The sequence below is a fragment of the Bombina bombina genome, chromosome 4, assembly GCF_027579735.1.
Source record: "Bombina bombina isolate aBomBom1 chromosome 4, aBomBom1.pri, whole genome shotgun sequence".
Taxonomy (NCBI): Eukaryota; Metazoa; Chordata; class Amphibia; order Anura; family Bombinatoridae; genus Bombina; species Bombina bombina.
The window spans coordinates 659,878,812-659,892,182 of NC_069502.1; the positions used below are offsets into that span (position 1 = coordinate 659,878,812).

General features: G+C 36.1%; 1 protein-coding gene across 50 annotated transcripts in view; it reads left to right on the plus strand.

Annotated features, from left to right (window-relative positions):
- TRDN (triadin) overlaps positions 1-12,614 on the plus strand; it is a 950,114-nt gene extending 937,500 nt beyond the window's left edge. For all 50 annotated transcript variants that reach the window (XM_053710723.1, XM_053710722.1, XM_053710726.1 and 47 more), the window contains 2 exons: positions 772-801; positions 10,747-12,614. In XM_053710723.1, the coding sequence (XP_053566698.1) occupies positions 772-801; positions 10,747-10,904 (188 nt within the window). In that variant the 3' untranslated portion in view covers positions 10,905-12,614. The remainder of the gene's footprint in view (positions 1-771; positions 802-10,746) is intronic.
- Positions 12,615-13,371: the final 757 nt, after the last annotated feature.

The following is a 13,371-nucleotide window of genomic DNA, read 5'->3' on the forward strand; positions in this document are numbered from 1 at the left end:
GAGAATTTTTGGGTTCAGTGTCCCTTTAACTGTATCTATTTGTATGCCACTCATGGATCCATGATTTTATAATTGCATACCGTTTTTATTTGTTCTATTAAATGATTATTACCTTTTGGATTACCCCAACTCAGCCTTATATTTAGGCGCTCACTTCTTCGACACTATTGCAACCCACTAGGTCTACTAGGAGACACATTGAAGAGAGCTATAGGTGTACCCATTAGCGCTAGGTCTACTACCACACCATTGTTATTATGAGTGTAACTGTACTGTACAACGTAGTTTTTATGTGTTTTGTTCAACTTTTTAGTCGAGCATAAAAGTTAACCAGAGCTTTTAAGTAACGCTAACTCAATAATGTAATTTCTACTCGCAGTAAATAGCCAGTGATAAACCACTTATCTCTTGCGTACAACAGTTAGCATGCCACTCGTATTCTAGCCCTTTATGGGGATTTAAGTTTGTGTTTAATTTCCCTTTAAGTGCATATCCTCAGGTCTGTGATTAGCACTGAAATAATGTAATGCACATATATCTACTCTACAGATAGCTACACTACAAGTATGAGGCATGTAAACCATATTATTAGCATGCATAGCTGTAATTTAATTGTATTGTAATTTAATATAAAGCGGTAAGGTAATAAAATGTGTTTGCGTTGTCTTCGAAAGTTTTCTTTGTGAAGTAGTAATGTTGTTATTGTATGAAATATTGGCTGTTAAAATAAGCTTTCACTTTAAATGCTCTCTTATTATCTTCATCCTGTAGAATCTTCTGACATCATCCCGGAAAAGAAAGGTATGTTTAGGACAGTTTTTTAGCTTTATGTATACCTTGTCCTCCTTTTGCTTCTGTTTATTCAGATTTCACACTGATCTTAGGTAATTCATTTAATTGACTAGCACAACTATTGTATTTGAAGCAGTGTTCTGCTATAGTCCATGATATTTGACACTTAGAAGACAAATTATCAAGCTTTGCCCCTGTTTCCGTGCGAGCCTTCGGGCTCACCGGAAACAGCAGTTATGATGACCGCTGCTCCATAACTTGTCCACCTGCTCTGAGGCTGCGGACATCAATCTGCCCGATCCTATACGATCGGGCTGATTGACACCCCTTGCTAGCGTATTTTTCGATGTGCGTCAGACATGATACGCTACATCGTATCATGTCCGTCTGCACTTTAATAAATCAGCCCCTTAGAGCTTGTTTCCACTAATATGTTAAAAATGGAGCCCGTAAGCTACCGAAGCTGCTGACAAATAAAAGTAGTTTATGGCTCCATTTTAGTACCAGATATCCATTTAAATATTTTGTGCTGTCTATCATTTTGTGTATGTGTAAAGTTATGTTGTGTTAACGCCTTCCTTGATGTCAGATTTCTTGAAAATCGCACCTTAACAAGTTTGTTGCTGTGGTAACCCACTATAAAGTTTACGTTTAACACTTGCTCTCCTTACCTTTGATTGCATCTAGAGAGAAAGACACATGAGTTATGTAGGTCACAAAACAAAGATACAAGATATGAAAAACGTTTTATTTAAGGACATTTTTTTTGTTTTAATACATTTTAATATTTATTTATATATGTAATATTTATTGCTACCCTAGGCATAGGCTTAGTTTCATATATGGAGATATGTGCTTGATTATATTTTTATATGTAAATACATATTGATATTCAAATAGGAACATAACTCCAATTAAACCTATACTTGGGCCAGCAATACATTTTACATATAATATTACATTTATAAAGTGAAACACTTGACCTTATCCACAGCTTCCGATTTGTTTGTGTGTTCAATTGAAACCGGGTGTAATTTTACACTTTTTGGCTTCTATTATTTTCTATGGGACAGACCTTGGCTGCTGGTAATGATGGAAAACGCATGAAAACTGTCAATAAGCGTAATAGCTTTAAACAGTCATTTTTTCATTTTGCAACCTCGTGAAAACCCAATTACGCTCAATGGAAACGAGCCCTTTGCTGGAAAAATAAAGAAAGATTCTCTTCATTGTTAGTGTAAGAACAACTGGATGTTAGAACTATACTTTTAAAGTTTAATTGACTGCACATTATTTGGTGCTTTATTATTTAAAATATGCTTACACACAATTGAGAATCATATCTAGTTTTCCTTTCGCAAGTAATCATACCTATGTAAAGTAATCATTGCAGAAATTTTAGCATACTACTCTGAGTTTTTTAAGAGTTCTTAAATTACTCCTAATTTATTTTTGTACGGATTGCTGCATTTGTTTTCAATAATCAGGAAATACAGGTACATAAAAGTGCAATAGAGTACATAAAAATAGTTCTACACTATCACAAACATAAACTGAAAGAAAAATTAAGATCAAATATCATTTAGTTAATACCTGTAAGACAATAATAATATGGAAAAAAAGGATATGATAAAGTAGCCTGAGATATGAGATGCCCACTAATCACTAGTTATATAGGACTTGTGTGATATTGTGCAAGACTAAGCAATCCAGACCACAATAAATGGCATTTTGTAGATAAGGTCTAGAAACCAGAAGGGATTTTAGAGATACCCTAAATATGTCGGAAAGTGTGGTATTAGAAACTAAATATAGGCCTATGATCAATACCAATGACATTTGTTTTATCACTTTAGTTTATATATTTCTGTATTTACTACATTATTTCCGAAATTATATATATACAGTGTATATATATATATATATATATATATATATATATATATATATATATATATATATATATATATCATTATTTAAGTCCTCCTTTAAACCCAAGCCATAATGTGAATACAAACTTTTAAGTTTTGGAAAAATAAATTCTATGCCCTCAAAACATTGTTAACTACACAGTATATTAAGTTGCACTATAATTTGCATTATCAGTAAAGTCACTTCTTAAATGTATCTGGTTTTGTACATTTGTATGAGAACTTAAAGGGACTTTAGTCTCTCCATTGCTATACAATTAGTTGCTAAGCAGATAGCTCATATCCTTCTTGCAAAGGGGTTAAACACATACACCTAGATTACGAGTTTTGTGCGCTATAGAGTTTTAAACAACTGCAACAAAAGCGGCGTTGTTTCACTCCCTATAGTGCTGTCATTACAAGTTTAAAAAAGGCAGGCTTGTGTGGGCGATATGGTTGCGTTGAGCTCCATACCGCACCAAAAACAAGCGCTGTGTTTGACGTGCTCATGCACGATTTTCCCATAGACATCAATGGGGAGAGCTGGCAAACAAAAAGCCTAACACCTGCGATCGTGGAATGAAAAGCTCTGTAACGCAGCCCCATTGATGTCTATGGGGAAAGTAAAGTTACATTTAAACCCAACACATAAACCTCACGTCTAAACACCCCTAATCTGCTGCCCTCGACATCGCTGCCACCTACATAATATTATTAACCCCTAATCTGCCACTCCCGATGTCACCGCCACTATACTAAAGTTATTAACCCCTAAACCTCTGGCCTCCCACTTCACTACCACTAAATAAATATATTAACCCCTAAACCTAGCCCTAACGTAACCCTAAGCCTAACCCTAACACCCCCTAACCTTAACATAATTAAAATACAGCTAAATTAAAGTTGCAATTATTAACTAAATATTTCCTATTTAAAACTAAATATAAACTTGGAACAGCCAATAGAATGAGAACTCAATCCTATTGGCTGATTGGAACCATCAATAGGATTTTAGCAGCTCTAATTCCTATTGGCTGATTGACGTCTTTCAGCCAATAGGAATGCAAGAGACACCATCTTGGATTGCGTCACTTGCATTGAAGAATCAGTATACGGCGGAGACCGTATGAAGAGGATGCTCCGTGCCAGATGTCTTTCAGCCAATAGGAATGCAAAGGACGCCGTCTTGGATTGCGTCACTTGCATTGAAGAATCAGTATACGGTGGCGACCATATGAAGAGGATGCTCCATGCCGGATGTCTTTCAGCCAATAGGAATGCAAAGGGCGTGTCTTAGATTGCGTCACTTGCATTGAAGAATCAGTATATGGCGCGACCGTATGAAGCGAATGCTCCGCCGTCTGGATGAAGACTTCTTGCCGTCTGGAATGAGGACTTTGACGGCTGTATGAATATAGAAGAGGCTGCCTGGATGAAGACTTCTTGTTGCATGGATGATGACTTCGCCGGCTGGATGGATCCTTCAAGCGGGACTTCAACAACTGTAAGTGGATCGTCGGGGGTTAATGTTAGGTTTTTTTTAAGGGGTTTTTGGGTGTTTTTTTGTTTAGATTAGGGTTTGGGCAATGTAAGGCCTAGATTTAGAGTTGGGCGGTAGCCGTCAAAACCAGCGTTAGAGGCTCCTAACGCTGGTATTTGGAGTCAGTCAGGAAAGGGTCTAACGCTCACTTTCCAGCCGCGACTTTTCCATACCGCAGAACCCCTACGCCATTTGCGTATCCTATCTTTTCAATTGGATCTTTCTAACGCCAGTATTTAGAGTCGTGGCTGAAGTGAGCGTTAGAAATCTAACGACAAAACTCCAGCCGCAGAAAAAAGTCAGTAGTTAAGAGCTTTCTGGGCTAACGCCGGTTTATAAAGCTCTTAACTACTGTGCTCTAAAGTACACAAACACCCATAAACTACCTATGTACCCATAAACCGAGGCCTCCCCACATCGCCGCCACTGTATTAAAATTTTTAACCCCTAATCTGCCGCTCCGTACACCGCTGCAACCTACATTATCCCTATGTACCCCTAATCTGCTCCCCCTAACACCGCCAACACCTACATAATATTTATTAACCCCTAATCTGCCACCCCCAATGTCGCCGCTACCTACCTACACTTATTAACCCCTAATCTGCTGACCGGAGCTCGCCGCTACTCTAATAAATGTATTAACCCCTAAACCGCCGCACTCCCGCCTCAATAACCCTATAATAAATAGTATTAACCCCTAATCTGCTCTCCCTAACATCGCCGACACCTAATTTCAAGTATTAACCCCTAATCTTCCGACCGGAGCTCACCGCTACTCTAATAAATTTTTTAACCCCTAAAGCTAATTCTAACCCTAACACCCCCCTAAGTTAAATATAATTTTATTCTAAAGAAATAAATTAACTCTTAATAAATTATTCCTATTCCTATTATTCCTATTTAAAGCTAAATGCTTACCTGTAAAATAAACCCTAATATAGCTACAATATTAATAATAATTATATGGTAGCTATTTTAGGATTAATATTTATTTTACAGGCAACTTTGTATTTATTTTAACCAGGTACAATAGGTATTAAATAGTTAATAACTATTTAATAGTTACCTAGTTAAAATAATTACAAAATTACCTGTAAAATAAATCCTAACCTAAATTACAATAAAACCTAACACTACACTATCAATAAATAAATTAAATAAACTACCTACAATTATCTGCAATTAAACCTAACACTACACTATCAATAAATTAATTAAATACAATACCTACAAATAAATACAATTAAATAAACTAACTAAAGTACAAAAAATAAAAAAGAACTAAGTTACAAAAAATAAAAAAATATTTACAAACATTAGAAAAATATTACAACAATTTTAAACTAATTACACCTACTCTACGCCCCTTAATAAAATAACAAAGCCCCCCAAAATAAAAAAATGCCCTACCCTATTCTAAAATTAAAATAGAAAAGCTCTTTTACCTTACCAGCCCTTAAAAGGGCCCTTTGCGGGGCATACCCCAAAGAATTCAGCTCTTTTGCCTGTAAAAAAAAAACATACAATACCCCCCCCAACATTGCAACCCACCACCCACATACCCCTAATCTAAACCAAAGCCCCCTTAAATAAACCTAACACTAAGCCCCTGAAGATCTCCCTACCTTGTCTTCACCACACCGGGTCCTGATCTGTCCAGAAGAGCCTCCGAAATCTTCATCCAAGCCCAAGCGGGGGCTGAAGAGTGACGTCCATCCTCCGGCTGAAGTCTGGATCCAAGCTGCATCTGAAGAAATCCATCATCGGGCTGAAGTCTTGATCCAAGCGGGCGCTGAAGAAGTCCATCATCGGGATGAAGTCTTCTATGAAGCAGCATCTTCAATCTTCTTTCTTCCGGAGCCATCATCTTCCAGCCAACGCGGATCCATCCTCTTCTACCGACGCCTACTCGCCGAATGACGTTCCTTTAAATGACGTCATCCAAGATGGTGTCCGTCGAATTCCGATTGGCTGATAGGATTCTATCAGCCAATCGGAATTAAGGTAGGAAAATTCTGATTGGCTGATTGAATCAGCCAATCAGATTCAAGTTCAATACGATTGGCTGATTCAATCAGCCAATCAGAATTTTCCTACCTTAATTTCGATTGGCTGATAGAATCCTATCAGCCAATCAGAATTCGACGGACGCCATCTTGGATGACGTCATTTAAAGGAACCGTCATTCGGCGAGTAGGTCGTCGGTAGAAGAGGATGGATCCGCGTCGGATGGAAGATGATGGCTCCGGAAGAAAGAAGATTGAAGATGCCGCTTCATAGAAGACTTCATCCCGATGATGGACTTCTTCAGCGCCCGCTTGGATCAAGACTTCAGCCCGATGATGGATTTCTTCAGACGCCGCTTGGATCCAGACTTCAGCCGGAGAATGGACGTCACTCTTCAGCCCCCGCTTGGGCTTGGATGAAGATTTCGGAGGCTCTTCTGGACAGATCAGGACCCGGTGTGGTGAAGACAAGGTAGGGAGATGTTCAGGGGCTTAGTGTTAGGTTTATTTAAGGGGGTTTGGGTTAGATTAGGGGTATGTGGGTGGTGGGTTGTAATGTTGGGGGGGGGTATTGTATGTTTTTTTTTACAGGCAAAAGAGCTGAATTCTTTGGGGCATGCCCCGCAAAGGGCCCTTTTAAGGGCTGGTAAGGTAAAAGAGCTTTTCTATTTTAATTTTAGAATAGGGTAGGGCATTTTTTTATTTTGGGGGGGCTTTGTTATTTTATTAGGGGGCTTAGAGTAGGTTTAATTAGTTTAAAATTGTTGTAATATTTTTCTAATGTTTGTAAATATTTTTTTATTTTTTGTAACAGTTCTTTTTTATTTTTTGTACTTTAGTTAGTTTATTTAATTGTATTTATTTGTAGGTATTGTATTTAATTAATTTATTGATAGTGTAGTGTTAGGTTTAATTGTAGATAATTGTAGGTAGTTTATTTAATTTATTTATTGATAGTGTAGTGTTAGGTTTAATTGTAACTTAGGTTAGGATTTATTTTACAGGTAATTTTGTAATTATTTTAACTAGGTAACTATTAAATAGTTATTAACTATTTAATAGCTATTGTACCTGGTTAAAATAAATACAAAGTTGCCTGTAAAATAAATATTAATCCTAAAATAGCTACAATATAATTATTATTTATATTGTAGCTATATTAGGGTTTATTTTACAGGTAAGTATTTAGATTTAAATAGGAATAATTTATTTAATAAGAGTTAATTTATTTCGTTAGAATAAAATTATATTTAACTTAGGGGGGTGTTAGGGTTAGGGTTAGAATTAGCTTTAGGGGTTAAAAAATTTATTAGAGTAGCGGTGAGCTCCGGTCGGCAGATTAGGGGTTAATACTTGAAGTTAGGTGTTGGCGATGTTAGGGAGAGCAGATTAGGGGTTAATACTATTTATTATAGGGTTATTGAGGCGGGAGTGAGGCGGATTAGGGGTTAATACATTTATTATAGTAGCGGTGCGGTCCGGTCGGCAGATTAGGGGTTAATATGTGTAGGTAGGTAGCGGCGACGTTGGGGCGGCATATTAGGGGTTAATAAATATAATATAGGGGTGGACGGTGTTAGGGGCAGCAGATTAGGGGTACATAGGGATAACGTAGGTTGCGGCGGTGTACGGAGCGGCAGATTAGGGGTTAATAATAATATGCAGGGGTCAGCGATAGCGGGGGCGGCAGATTAGGGGTTAATAAGTGTAAGGTTAGGGGTATTTAGACTCGGGTTTCATGTTAGGGTGTTAGGTGCAGACTTAGGAAGTGTTTCCCCATAGGAAACAATGTAGCTGTGTTAGGAGCTGAACGCTGCTTTTTTGCAGGTGTTAGATTTTTTTTTCAGCTCTAACAGCCCCATTGTTTCCTATGGGGAAATTGTGCACGAGTACGTTTTTGAAGCTGGCCGCGTCCGTAAGCACAGCTGGAATTTAGAGTTGCAGTGGCGGTAAATATGCTCTACGCTCCCTTTTTGGAGCCTAACGCAGCCCTTCTGTGAACTCTAAATACCAGCGGTATTTAAAAGATGCGGGAGAAAAAAAGCCAGCGTAGCTAACGCACCCCTTTGGCCGCAGAACTCTAAATCTAGCCGTAAAAGAGCTAAATGCCCTTTTAAGGGCAATGCCCATACAAATGCCCTTTTCAGGGCAATGGTTAGCTTAGGTTATTTTAGATAGTTTTTTTACTTGGGGGGGGGGGTTGGTTGGGGGGTTTTACTGTTATGGGGGTCTTTGTGGGGGTTTTTTACAGGTAAAAAAGCTGATATCTTTGGGGCAATGCCCCACAAAAGGCCATTGGTAGTTTATTGTAGGCTAGGGTTTTTTTTCTTTTGGGGTGCTTTTTTATTTTGATAGGGCTATTAGATTAGGTGTAATTCTTTTTTATTTATGATAATTTGTTTGTTATTTTTCGTAATTTAGTGTTTCTTTGTTTTTTGTAATTTACTTATTTATTTTTTTGTAATTAGATACTTTTTGTAATTTTTAGAGTAGTGTTAGGATTTTTTAATGTGTAGTTTAGTTTTATTTAATTGGTAGTTAGTTAAATTTTAGTTTAATAATTATAATAGTTTAATTGTTAGTTTAACATTCATTTTTTAAATTTGACAGGTAAGTTTTAATTTTATTTAAGATAGGGAAATTGTAATTTTAATATAAAGTTAGGGGGTCGTTAGGTTTAAGGATTAATAGCTTATTTTAGTATATTCCGTTGTGGGGGGCTTTTGGTTTAGGGGTTAATAGTTTATTTTAGTTTATTTTATTGTAGGAGACTTTCGGTTTAGGGGTTAATAGTTTGTTTTAGTTTATTTCGTTGTGGGGGGCTTGCAGTTTAGGGTTTAATAGGTTTATTGTAGCAACGGTGTGGGCGGATGGCAGGTTAGGGGTTAATAATATTTAAATAGTGTTTCCAATGTGGGAGGGCTGCAGTTTAGGGGTTAATAGGTTTCTTATAGTGGCGACGATGTCAGGGAGCAGCATAATAGGGGTTAATACATTTTATTAGTGGTGGCGATGTTGGGAATGGTAGATTAGGGGATAATGAGTTTATTATAGTGTTTGCGATGCGGGAGGGCCTCGGTTTATGGGTTAATAGTTAGTTTATGTGTGTTAGTGTACTTTTTAACACTTTAGTTATGAATTTTATGCTACAGCTTTGAAGCGTAAAACTCATAACTGCTGACTTTAGATGGCGGTACGGATCTTGTCGTTATAGGGTGTAACGCTCTCTTTTTAGCATCACCGCAAAACTCGTAATACCAGAGCTATAGGAGTCCCATGAAAAAACGTCATTTTTACGAGTGCAGTACTGACGTTGCGTTACAGGCTAAAAGATGCACGGTACACCTATACCGACAAAACTTGTAATGGCTGCGGTGCTGTTTTAACGCTGAAAATACCATATTTTTAGCATTACGAGCCGCAACACAAAACTCGTAATCTAGGTGATTGTTAACAGGTTTTTAAACCCTTTGAGACTGATATATAAAATGTTTAATTATGTGTAGTTAAAAACATTTGCAAAATACTTTTATTATTTATTTTGTCCCCTTTGTCTGTAATTCAATGCTGAAAATTGTTGTTTTTCTAAATTCCACTAAACTTCTATAAATGAATGGGCACTGTCATTTCTTTCCTTCCTAGGACCATTAGTCACATATATAAAGCAAGCATATAGGATTATCTAAAAGGATTTCCACACAGCCTTATTTACACAAGCCAATAGATAACTAGCTCAACCCTGGGGCTTCCAATAAATTAATAGAAACTAAAATACTTTATAAAAACTAAACCCTTACACTTATATTATCAATATTTAAACAACTAATGTAATGGTAAAACATACATGTACCTGTTATTCTAAGGCTAACCTCGGATATGAATACATCATTATGTTTAGCATGTATTTACTTTTTAACATTGCTTTAAAGTAAGCTCTGGGCCCTCAATCCATTGCTGATCCACTGAGCCAATCAGGGTCTGCCCACACGTGTAGCCAGCAATCACTGAGTGTGTGTTTTTCAGAGGACTGACAGTGCATTAGCACAATAATAAAATACTCTAATGCATTAGTACATTTGCTATTACAGCTTAATGTTCCTTTAAGTAACACCACAAAAATGTTCAAGCATTATAAAGATTGCTAGCATAAAACTGACAAATATCTGCTTTACTACTTTGTAGAGATAAGCACAATAATATCACAATTTATAACAGGAGTGCTAATCAGCCGGCATAATTCACAGAAAAATCGCTTTGATACAGTTTTGGTAATGTGGTTACTTGATTTAAAATCCATATTCTTTTAAATACTGGTTATAATAACTTACCTCAAGTAAATATATTTTCAAGTGGAAATAGTCTGTTTTTATTCTTGTTGGAATTAATTTGTTAATTCTTGCTCTAAGATAATTATGTTGTTCCTATGATTCAATGCATTAATGGGCTTGTACTAAATCATGTAAATATGCTTATTGGCATTGCTTTATTTCTGCAGCTCCAGTCCGCTTTTTCCAGTGTGTCTTCCATGAGGGAGGAAATGGATTTAACGGATTTGGGTTCCCTTTCCTTTCCTTCACACCTGCCTATAGCCAAGGAAATAATCCTGGTCATTCAAAGAGTGACGCAAAGAAGACACGGGCACATGGACAATAAACAGAACCATTTAATATTATCTGAGAATGGAATCTGCCGTTTTGTGATGGGGTGCTGGATTTAAAGCAATAAGTTCCAGCTGTGAGTCACAAGGCAGAGATGGTCTTTCATTTGCCAGTGCAATGACAGAGGAGTAATGTGTAAAAATATGTCATCATAAGGATAGAAATATCTATATTAAGTGACAAACAGAGAGGCAGGCTGTGAAATAATAACAGTCAACTGGAAAATGAAGTGAGTTTGTAGCATACTCTTTAACTGCTTTTTCCCATTTAGCAGGTAAAATATTTTTTGCCTGGGGATACGTGCAATAGCTTTCAAGCATAAAACTGTTAGAATGATATGTGTATTTCGATCCCTTAAATAACCAAGGGACCTGTTATCAGTGACAATAAATTTAGATAAATTGCTATATAAAGCTTCATTAAAGTCATATTCATGTATAAAGGCTTGTTTAACTCTTACTGAGATGGCTACATTTTGCATGCTACAAGACACAACAGGAATTTGATTTAAAGGGATATTCCAGCCAAAATGTATAAACCACATGGGTGCATTTCGGTATTGAATAGAAGCAATTTTGTAATATATATGCATTAGCAAAAAGGCTTCTAATAAAAGCTGTAGCCGTTTCAAAAGTCTATTTAAGTATGCACCGTACACCAGCATTTTAAACACAACACTTGTTTGGAGAGCCTAAGGTGATTGTACCATATGGTAATGAATCAATTTGTTAATTGCTGACATGATACATGCCCCACTGATTATCTGAGCAGCTGCATTATTTAAAATGTGGGAGCAGTGAGAATATCTAGCTATGCGTCACATGCACATGCAGAGAAAAATGTTAACACTAAAAAAGTGATAACTCTTAATAGAAGCATTTTTGCCAATACATGTATATTGAAAATGTGTTTCTATTCAAAAATGCAATCAATCTATGTGCATTTAGATTTTGACTGGAATGTCCCTTTAAGCTTTGCCAAGCTACAACGTTGCACAGGGCCAATTCATTCAGTTCATAAAGAGTGCTGTCTCCTGGTTTTTATGGACCAGTGTGTGAAAGGCCTATGTCCTAGGGATGAGGTGTGTTGCAGTTGTAGCACCCGACCTGTGCAAATCCTGTAGTGTTGATAAATACTTACTACATAGTTTACTGAGTTAACAATGTGCTATGACCTTCATAAGGTAAACTATTTTATAGTATAAACTGACAAGTCAGCATGTGGTACCAATTAAAGTCAAATTCAGTTCTGAGCTGTTTACAAAATAGATAGCATAAGAAATTACATGAATATTTTAGCACAAAGGCTGATCATTATTATGCTTAATGGCAGTTGTTTACATATTTATTTTTAAACACAATGTAGAGTAGTTTAGGCTTTTCAAGCATGGGTGGATTTAATGTGTTATATTCAAATAAAGATATTGTAAAAATTAACATAAAGCAATAATTTATGTGCCTGTCACAACAAGATTAGTCTTGGAAATATATTAAAATGGGGTAGTTATATCTCTTGTATAGTCCCATTTGCTAATTTTACTTAAATATTTGTTGAATTATGTTGCTTTACGGCTTATTGTAAATTAACGTGAAGGCTTTTCTGACTTTTTACAAACCTTTTCACAGTAAAAACTAAGAGGTCATTACAAAGCAAACATAACGATAATTTATTTGTATTTTTATTAAATCTTCCAACCAATCACTAATCTTTGAAGGTATGCAGTTTTTTCTACATCACACTTTGATATATAGATGTCTAAATGTTATAACCTTTTGCAACTTATTCAACAAACTGGAGACGTATATCATTCTATTTGCGTTTTTTTCCCATTAATCAATGAATATGCAGTTTGAAATTCTGCAGTGTACATAAATATATTTATGTTTGAATAAAGTAGTATAAATAAGCATTATAAAACATAAAACTCAAAAACTGACTATGATTAAAGTTCCTCAGCACAGCTATACAGTACAATATTTTTAGAAATAATGACATATTTCTTTATTGCAAATTTTTAAACAATTAGGCTTTTTTATTCCCCAAAAAACAGATTTGTAATTGTATTTCTTTGACTTATGTTTATATTTTATCAGGTTAGTCAATATTTTTTATTTGAAATATGCAATGTCAGAAAGAAAAATTGGTCAAAACTATATAAAGCATAAGGGTCACCAGCTGTGCCACACTAATCAATGAATGAGTTTATGTTCATTTGTATGGACGGATCAGTGTGTATGGAGCTTTGGTCTAATACCTTCACCCGAATCCCACAATTACAAGCTACCAAAGAACTGAGCTTCAGAAGAGTGGAAGAGTGTAAAGAAGATGTGAGCAGTTAAACAACTTATAGCTATATCAGTATAACTATATAGGATCTTGTTTAGAAGATACATTAATGTAGCACTCCTCATTGTATATGGCACAAGTGTACTATGATTTTGATAACTCTTTTACAATAGTGA